The 10,552-nt window shown below is 47.0% G+C and overlaps 1 protein-coding gene across 1 annotated transcript; it reads right to left on the bottom strand.

The window, feature by feature from the left end:
• Positions 1-2,273: 2,273 nt before the first annotated feature.
• Positions 2,274-3,416, bottom strand: LOC126535410 (putative nuclease HARBI1). Its single transcript, XM_050182292.1, has 3 exons — positions 2,988-3,416; positions 2,751-2,895; positions 2,274-2,638 (listed from the first exon to the last, which is right to left on the bottom strand). The coding sequence occupies exons 1-3, from the start codon at positions 3,414-3,416 to the stop codon at positions 2,274-2,276; spliced, it is 939 nt and encodes a 312-aa protein (XP_050038249.1).
• Between the last annotated feature and the right edge of the window lie 7,136 nt (positions 3,417-10,552).

The following is a 10,552-nucleotide window of genomic DNA, read 5'->3' as shown; positions in this document are numbered from 1 at the left end:
CGGAGAGGAAGAAAGGTGGCTGCCAGCCACAGTGAAAGAAACAAGAGGATCCCGAATGATCACTGATGCAACGGCAGAAGGTGAGCTTCAGCGTCACATGGATCAAGTTCGTCTTCGATACAGTATTGTTATAACTCAACTGTTGTGACTGCACACCTGCTATCGAGTCGCAATGCCAGCAAAGCAGCATGGAAGTGACAGCAGTGAATGTATACTGCCAACTCAAGAGAAGAAGCAGAGACGTGACAACAATGCCGTGCTGGGAATGAAAAGATGCCAATGGTAACATAACGGTGCCATTACAATGGCAGTGCGAGCAAGACTACGCTGGAGTGGAAATTCTGACAACAGAAACGTGATGCTGAAGTTATTGCAATGTTACAAGTGGATGATAGCAGTGGTGTTACGAAGGTGGAATAACTGCTACGATACGGTTACGATGGCATGACATCTAAAGATATGGTATTGCAGTCGTGCACTATCATGAATTGACAGCATCGAGAAAACAGCGTTTTGTTTTCAGATGTGGTGCACGCCTCGCTGCACCATGTCATCACAAACTGCCACCTTCCACGGTACATATAGTGTTTACACTACATATGATGCACACGAATCTTGAACTTCTCTTTTCCTGACCCTGCACACAAGGGTGTGGCGTTAGTGGTGCGATGGCACCTCATCATCCATGACAGCAAGGCTGCAATGCTGTGAGAATGGCGAAATTGCATGATGCAAACGGATTCACACGAACGATGGCGTGCTGGTTGTGGAGATGACGTGTAATCACATTCACATCACCTGCCTCACTGATCTGCTCCCATTCCCACTGAATGCAGCGTTTCCTGGCCCTGCGCCTGGCGCTGCCACAATGACGGAGCCAGGAAGTAGCGGGGATACCACTGGCACGGCAGCCAGAACACATTAATGTAGCTTCAACCCTTGCATTCCACAAGACCTGTTGAACAAGGCAGCAGCTAGCATAAGGCAAGGCTGAGCAGCGCAAGCCGTTGCCTAGACACTGCACAAGAAGCTCCCCCTTAAAAGAAAGCCCAGAAACATCACCACAAACACAAACACCTCTATCACAATAAGGAATGTTGGCACGTGTAGGTCAGGTGGGGCAACCAACTGCCACAAAACCACACACACTTCTAATGCCCCAGCAGATGGTGGCAGGTGTCGGCACACTGGAGCAGCAAGGAGGCACCACTTCACAGAAAGCCATACACACTACGAGCTCACAAACACGCCTGTCAGCACAAGGGAGCAGGAAAGGGGAGGCACTTTCAGCCGAAATGCGGCGAACACTTGTAATGCAGAAAGGGGGCGGCGACAGGTGCCGGCACATGGGAGCGGCAAGGGGAGGCTGCAACGAAACCGCAAGCACAGCCAGCACAGGAGGAGCAAGTGTCAGCACGTGAGAGCGTCTGGCACAAATCGACGCACACTACTCGGGCAGAAGGGGAGGCAGCAACGAACCCGCAAGCACAGCCAGCACAGGAGGAACAAGTGTCAGCACGTGAGAGCGTCTGGCACAAATCGACGCACACTACTCGGGCAGAAGGGGAGGCAGCAACGAAACCACAAGCACAGCCAGCACAGGAGGAGCAAGTGTCAGCACGGGAGAGCGTCTGGCACAAATCGACGCACACTACTCGGGCAGAAGGGGAGGCAGCAACGAAACCGCAAGCACAGCCAGCACAGGAGGAGCAAGTGTCAGCACGTGAGAGCGTCTGGCACAAATCGACGCACACTACTCGGGCAGAAGGGGGGGCAGCAACGAAACCACAAGCACAGCCAGCACAGGAGGAGCAAGTGTCAGCACATGAGAGCGTCTGGCACAAATCGACGCACACTACTCGGGCAGAAGGGGAGGCAGCAACGAAACCGCAAGCACAGCCAGCACAGGAGGAGCAAGTGTCAGCACGTGAGAGCGTCTGGCACAAATCGACGCACACTACTCGGGCAGAAGGGGAGGCAGCAACGAAACCACAAGCACAGCCAGCACAGGAGGAGCAAGTGTCAGCGCGTGAGAGCGTCTGGCACAAAGCGACGCACACTACTCGGGCAGGAGGGGGCGGCGACAGGTGCCTGCACATGGGAGAGGCCAGGGGAGGCAGCAACGGGCAAACTGCTACAACTGGGCAAACTGCTACGGCCTAGCGTTGCAGGCGACGTGCGTGGCAAACCGCATTCTGTACATGCTGCAAGTGGCGATTACAAGCAATCGAGAGTATTGCAATCTGCCTTGCACGTGCCGCCCTCCCGCGCAATTACAGTGCCCGCCTGGCCCGAGGTGCTTCACCCTGCGTTGCTGAGCTGCTTGAGGCGTGCGAACGGTCGCCGTCGTCGTCTCCGTCAGAGTACGCGCGGCCCGTATGCGGCACATTTTCATCAATGCACAGATTGTGCAGCGCCGCACAGGCTGCCACAATCGTAGCTGCCTTTTGGGGGCCGTAATGCAAGGCGCGGTGCCGCTGCAGACATCGGAATCGGCTCTTCATGACGCCGATGCAGCGCTCCACCGCTGACCTTGCGGAAGTGTGCGCGGCGTTGTAGCGCCCTTCCGGTGTGTGCGGGGCAGGGTGGCCGGGCGCAGGTGTCAGGAGCCACGGCTGCAGGGGGTACGCACTGTCGCCTGCACATAGAAAGATAGAAGCCAGTATTTCCGGCATCTTACGCAACATAGGACATCACACACACGCATCGAGTAGAGTTTTCATTTTGAGAGCAACTTCGTTAATACTCACCGAGAAGGTACTCGCCGTCTTGGACGGCAATGCGGCCGCTGGCAATGCGCCGACGAAGCGACGCGTACCGCCACACGTGCGCGTCGTGGCACGACCCAGCAAATCGCGGGTCAACATGAAGGACCCTCAAGTCCGAGTCACACACCTGAAACACATTGCAGACAATTGTGTTACGGTGATGCCAATGGCTGTCCATTAATTGTTGTTCCATTACATGCAATTTCGTTTACAACTTACCACCACTGCATTCAGGGCGTAATAGCCCTTCCGGCACCAATACGTTGCCTTCTGCGCAGGAGGCAGGTTCGGGGCGACGATGGCGATGAACGTGCCATCAACGCACCCAATCACGCCGCCGAGCCTGCCGCGCTGCAAGAACCCTTGCTTAATTGCAGCTCGCTCGCTGGCGGTGCGTGGGAAGGCCACCCATCCTTGCTCCTTCCCAACCTGAACAATGGCCCGCGCGACTTTTGCAATGCAGCGGCTTACAGACGGCTGGGACATGTCGATGGCCGCCTCACTGCCGGCTGACGACTGGAAGCTCCCAGTTGCGAAAAACCTGAGGGTACAGAGGACTTGGTCCTCAACGCTCAGGCCCCCCGCGGTCGGCGGCTCCAGCAAGTGGGCAAGCTCGCTGCAAAGCAGCCGGACGGCGCTCTTCGTCATCCGGAAATGGCGCCGAAACGCTTCTCCCCTCCTGGCGAAGGCGTCACGGCTGGAGCGGGTATGTTGTTCCCGCCGTCGCGCGAGGAACCACGCGAGCAGTGCGTTGTTCATGGCGCTGCTCAAAAGCACTGCCACCCACACGTGTCACTTGCACAAAACACAGCCTGGAAACAACAAACAACAACAATCGCCTGGAAACAACACGTGCACCACGCCATCAAAAACTCTGCTATAAACTACCACCTAACTACCCTGCTAGACTCCACCAGCAACCGAACGCCAAAAGACGTGTTCGCTTATTCAATAAATGTCCGGAGCACCCAATGACACCATGACGTTAAATGACGTAGACAGGAAGCACCAGGTGGCGCAAGTGAATTTCCGGTCTTGTCAAATCAGCCATTCAGCGCGCGCCGCAACGGCGGAGGCGTGGCCAGGGCGAAACTTTCGCCGCGGCGAACGTTTCAGAATACGTCCCCAGGATCCCGTCCTGGGCGACATAAAAAAGAAATATAAAGAAAGGAATCGATGAACACAAAAGCAAGTATAACTTGATAAGCTGGGATAAATAGACTAGACACATGACGTAAGAGTAAACGTGGAACGGAACATGACCCTAAAGCCACACAGAATTGTCATTCTTGCATTGTTTCTAAGCACCACTTTCTTATCTTTATCACCAGTGTTGTTCTTTTTACAATATTGCATAAATCGTCACCGAGATCATTATAGAAGCTCATCCTATTCCCACTCGTTGCTTGGCCATTTGCTAAGGTCTTCCTCGATGCTGGTGACTATACTTGTTATTTGTTCAGCGTTCAAATTTGGACTGACAATTTTGCGTTCCTTGCTCTCTTTCTCAACTACATATCCAGTTTTCAATATGATGCGGTTATGGTCATTCCCTATGCTGCTATACCCTTCCCCGTCAATGACCATTTCTCTCAAATTATCCTAAAGCTCCTTTGTCATCAGAAAGTAATCAATGGCCGATTGTCGGTTTCCCGCTTCCCACGTGGTCTACCTATCACACTTAGGCGCTGTATTCATGGTTACGTGCTTAGGTTGCTCACAAAGGTATAGCATTGACTTCCCTTTGTTATCTGTACAGGCATCCAGATTGCATTGTGGGCCTTCATGTCACCTAATAGTATAATTTCGGCGTCCTTTACGAAACCTCGAATATCATCACTTCTAAATTCCACTAGCTCTTGATTCTTCTCTCTACAATTATTTCCGGTCCGCAAATGCGTTTACCCTAGCCAAGCTTCCTTTTCACTCATTTTGCATAATAACACAAGATGCTTTGGACATTTTAAGTTTACTCTGTTCCATTTGGCTCCCTAGTGAATGAGCATTCCAAATTACCTCTCTTTCGTTCGACTTAGTTCTGTTGCACCCTTGTCAAACATGATTCTCAATCAGTGGCAGCTCTTCCAAGTCTAAAAGGTCCATTTCTGTAACCGCATACACCCCTATTTGTTCCCCCTATCTCTAACCACTATTCTTTCTTCTGACGCCCTGCATGTTTATGCAGCCTATTGCATGGCGACCTCTCTTTCTTGTTTTCCTTGTGTTTGAGTTATTGACGGCGATGCTACCCTGAGGTTTCCCTAGGGGACCTTCTCCATTATTACCCTACCCTGGCCTCCTGAGCGCCCGAGGGCTCCCCAAAAAACAACGGCGCGACCAGGAAGTCGTCAGCCCACTTCTCATCCAAGCATGTGATGGAAGTGGATCCCGTCTCGTTGAAAGCCACCATAGCTTCTCACTTCCCTGTTTACTTGTACAACCTCGAAACCTTTATCTCGGCTCACTCCTCATACAGCCTCATTTGCAGACACAGCTATTCTTTGTACTTTACTGTCCCGTAAAGGCTCCCCCTGCACTGTGCACACCGCAATCTGCACTTGAGGGTACATATCGCGCAAATCGTCTACCCCCTTCTTCAGGCACTGTGCTAGTCCTTCCCCTTTCCTTCTAACACGTCAATTAGCCCGTTTGCTAGGACTACAAGGTTGCATCCGCAGGTATTTTCCGCGAGCTTTTCGTTTGCTCACTCCATGACGGCGGCCAGTGTCCGCCCTCGAAATGTCCCTACTGCCACTCTCCTCTCTCATGGCCTTTCACCTTCTCCACAATGGGCGCGTACCAGCGACGTGTTGGCAAACAGCACCACGAACGGCAGTAGTCATGGCACTGGCACATGAAGCAGACGACGGCACGAAAGCACTTCACGGTCCTTCCGGTGGTTTCTCACGGCGGGTTCGGGGCCCTGACGTGCCGCAAAACGCATTTTCGTGTGCCTGCTTTTGAAAGCGGTCGCCGCTTGTACGAAGCACGCCACACTCGTGGCACCAGATAATTCACATAATGGGAAACTACCGCAAATTGCGATGCAAATGCACCCCGCCAGCAGAGCTCACCGTGGTAAGCTAAGAGGTGGAGCTCCAGCATTTACGTTCCATGTATGTTATTGCTCTGTGCAAGTTAACATTGTCACGTAGTTAATCATGTAAATAGTGGAAGAGCACAAAAAAATTTAGTGACAATGTATGAGAAATGTATGAAATACATACCGTTGGGTATTCACCTGGGTCATAATCCCTGTAGAAGGAGGGCTAGCGCGGCCAACCTCCTTAGGCAAATACACCGTGATCAGCGACAGGTACTTTGTGGATGCCGCCCCTTGTAAGGGACTTAGGGCTTTCACCATCGCCACTGTCGATGGTCGGCAAAGAATAACCAGTGCTTCCTCAGTGCGCACCAGTGGCTCGGAAATTGCTAAAATGGCTATTGCACTAGCCCTGCTGGTTAGCTCAGGGGATGTTATCTATAGCGATTCAAGGTCTGTAGTTTGAGCATTTGAAAAAGGAATCGTTTCCAAACAGGCCCTCATTCTTTTTTTGGGGCAAGGAAATCACGCACCACTTCATTTATTGGTTTCCCGCACATCAAAGTCAGATAGAGGGTGCTCCTCCCAACCTCAACGAGTCGGGTCACGGGGATGCGCGCCAACTTGCACACCACGCTACCCCCGACCAATGGGAAGACGACTACAGAGAGAGCAAGGACGTGCCCCTCGCCTGCGTCGAGATTAATAAAAGCTACTACCTCAGACGTAGAGCCTACATCGTTCCTCATCCGCGGATCAATACAGCTCCAGCACTAGCGCTCCGTCTGCTACAAACGAGTACGCATCCCAATCCGTCGATCTTAGAATCAGAATCAGAATCAGTTTTATTTTCCTGAAGGTAAAATGGACCCCAGACAAAAAGCTGCTCATTGAGCAGCTTGACGAGGCCTGGAGCCCTACAGGCAGAGGCAACAGTGGCAAAACAGCAGTGTAGGTCGTACAACCGTACAAGAAGAAAAAAAAAGCAACACAAGAAACAAACAAAAAAGAAAGAAACTGTTCGCACCAAGATGTGAAGAACCATAAAAAAATATTTATATATACATACACCAACAAGAAAGCAATATTGTACACTGACATGCTATATTCACACGTATACACGCAATCACCCGTAGAAGTGGCGCGAATACGCCCTTATATATACATATATGTACACCCACATATACATTCAGATATACAGACGCACATGGTATATATACGAACACCATTCAACTGCACAAATGTATAACTTCAAGTTAAATATTTTATGAAGAATGAACTCTTACAAAAACGGAGAGTGAGAAAGAAATGTGAAATTAGACAATACCTGCAAGACAATTCCAAACTAATCCGTACAAATTAGCGCAAAACGCCGAATGTAAGCAACACGATACAAATTTGTCGCCGATCAAGCAATTCTGTTTAAAAAGTATTGAATTAAAGCACGTTTATTTGTTGCAGGGCCATTAGTTAAGGTTGTATTATTGTTCAGGGTGTAAGGTATTATATACTTTAGTGTTTTGTTTGTTGACCGTAATTCTTTCGAATTTTTGGAAGACACCATTTTTGTAATTGTCGAGTGTTGGCTGCCGGTCCGCGTTGCTTCAGCGCTGATATTCTGTTAAGGAAGTTAGTACGAAACTTGGTTTTAGTGGTGAATGAAGAAACAACAATGTGCGGTAGCATCACATTGATGGGCAGAAATTTTAACCGAATAAAAAGCGGTTTGGAGTGTGCGCAGTTCTCTTCGTCTGCAATAACACGAATCGCTTTCTTTTGCAGGCTCACAATTCTATTCATGTTAGCCTGTTAGCCGGTGATGCCATGCCACAAACAAGATGACAATATGCAATGTGTGATTGAAATACTGAAACATATATCTGTTTTTAATGCGCACTGGAAGAATGCCACGACACCGGGAAAGTGCTCCAACAGCTTTTGATAAACTTAGGGGCACGTAATTAGTGTGCTCAGTCCATTGAAGGTGCTTATCAAATACAACACCTAAAGTTTTATCGTGGCTAACGACCTCAATAGTATTATTGAATAGGTTAATGGTTAATTTAGTCGCTATGTGACTATTTATAGCGCGGAAAATGACAGCTTTTGACTTGGTTGTATTTATTTTGAGATTGTTTATTTACACCAATTTAAAAGGCTGTTTAGGGTATTGTTGGCTTTTGAAATTATTTCTGTAGCAGAAAGACCAGAGATAAATAGGGAAGCGTCGTCGGCATAAATTACAAAATCAGCTTCTGTCGAAATTGTTATGACATTCTTTATGTAATACCCCGTTACCGGGTCTTCAAGGAAGAAAAATGAAAAATAATGAAATATAGACATTGAAAAGAAAAGGTCCTAATATCTGCCCTGAAGGACGCCGCATTTCAGATAACGTTTGGATGAACAAAAACCTATGTTCACTATTTGTTCACGGTCTTTAAGATAATAACTAAAAATTTGAAGTGTCCTTCCCCTAACGCCGTACTTGTTTAATTTATCTAAGAGAATATTATGGTCTATACAATCGAAGGCCTTATTGAAATCCACAAAGATTCCTAGTGTTAAGAGTTTGTTTTCAATATTCTGTAAAATAATTTCTTTTTGGACTAATAAAGCTGATTCTGTAAAAAAACCTTTACGGAAGCCGAATTGAGAGTGCGATATTAACTGATTAGCATGAAAGTAGTTCTGCAAACGTTTGAGCAGAATTTTTTCTAGCACTTTCAAAAAAAGAGAGGTATAATAGTGATAGGGCAATAATTACTCATGACGTTTTTTGAGCTTGACTTGAAAATGACTGTAACCTTGGCAAGTTTCTATCTTTCAGGGAAAACACACGATTCTAGTGAAATGTTAATAATATGACACAGAGGTAGCGCAACAAAGTCAGCAACAAACTTTACTGGTTTAATTGTGAGGCTTTCTACATCATAGCTGGAATTATTTCTTAAGGACCCGAGAACGGTAAATACTTTTGATGGATGTGTTGGGTTAAGAAATACTGAACTAGTTGTTCAATTTGAAATAACAGAACACGCACCTGCGTTATATTTTGCTGTTGCTTGCTCGGTGAAGAAATCGTTAAAGCAATCGGCTAATAGTACGCCTGATTTTGGTTACCCGTCGATAATCAGTTCACCAATGTCTTTCGATACATTTCTATGGTTAATTACTTCATTTATTGCACGCCAAATTAGCTTTGAATTACGCTTGCTTCCAGCGAAAATTACCGAGTAATAGTCAGGCTTGGCTTTGCGCAAATCATTATTTAATTTATTCCTAAACTGCTTAAACACAACGTAATCATTAGGATTTCTAGTTTAAAAAAACTGTGGCACAGGCGATCTTTTTTTTTCAATCATTTGGAAAAGGCTAGGTGAAACCCACGCTTTCTTAATTTTTTTTTGGTGATTGTCTCGTTTTTAATGCGAACCTTAAGTCACAAATCACTTAAATTTTATCAATGAACGCATTATAAGCCTCATCCACTGAACGACATTTGAGACATTGTGCCCATAGTGTCTGGCTTATCAGTCGCCTGAATGATTGTTGTTTGTTATCAGTAATTGCCCGAAAGGTTACCGGTCTGCTTCGAACAGGTGCAGGTTGAAGTTTCTCTATTGTTATAAAAATAGGACAATAATCGCTTAGATCAAAAGACAGTGTACCCGAATATTTTACCATGCTATCTATATTAACAATAAACAAGTCAATAATGCTTGACGAAGAGACCGTAATTTTCGTTGGAGATATGATGGTGTTGGTGAACCCATTGGATTCAATGGCCGTAAGAAATTCTACTGAATCAGCGTTCACTTCGTTTAGATTAAGAGAAAAGTCGCCGCCGAGCAATAGGGTGTAACTATTTTGTGAATAGTAATTAAGAAGATCATTCAAAAATTTGAAAAAGGTGTTATGGCTTCCACCAGGGGGCCTGTAAATTACAGAAAGAATGTAAGTGTTGTGTTGTAGCACGAGAGCTTCATAGTCATTGGTTATAACGGTAAATTCTGGAATGATACTACACTTCAAAAAAGACAACATAAATAGCTACATAAATAGTTTAAAAAGGTGGCATACGATGTTAATTTGAGTAGGTCTGTTTCATGCTCACACCACGTTTCGGTGAATAACAAACAATCAAACGTCAATGCAAGATTACGTAAAAAGCTTCCAATTTGATCATGCTTATTTTTCATTGAACGAATATTAAAATGCACCGACGAAAAAGAATTGTTGGCGTTCGCACTGTTGCTGATGTCGCATGACATGACCCGATCGTAATAATTTACAGCAGCCATGACGCAAAGAACAGACACAGCACCGGGAGTGGCAGAGAATTAAGAATTTGTAAACAAAAGGAAAGGGAACACGCAAGTGCTTCACATGTAAAACATGTAAAACTGACATGGATTAACGTGATGGCTTCGCAACTGGGGGGTGTATATGGCTACACAAACTAGAAGTACACATTCTCGGCTGCACAAACAAGAATAGACCAGAGCAGCCGCAGTTAGTATCACGTCACATAATGGTAAGAACGGTACAAAACAGCCCTCAAGGTAAATTATCTCAAGCATGCGCCGACATTCTGCCAACATCCTCGCTTCGTAGAATCTTAATGCAAGCTGCATTATAAGAGTGCCGGGCAAAGATCATTCCATTGCGCACCCACACATACTTCCAGTATACTTCGCGCTTACGAGCAGTTGCTTGGCCTAACAGGCGTTTCAATGAT

The sequence above is a fragment of the Dermacentor andersoni genome, chromosome 7, assembly GCF_023375885.2.
Source record: "Dermacentor andersoni chromosome 7, qqDerAnde1_hic_scaffold, whole genome shotgun sequence".
Lineage (NCBI taxonomy): Eukaryota > Metazoa > Arthropoda > Arachnida > Ixodida > Ixodidae > Dermacentor > Dermacentor andersoni.
Note: the sequence above shows the minus strand (reverse complement) of the source record. Positions and strands in the feature narration are given on the sequence as shown.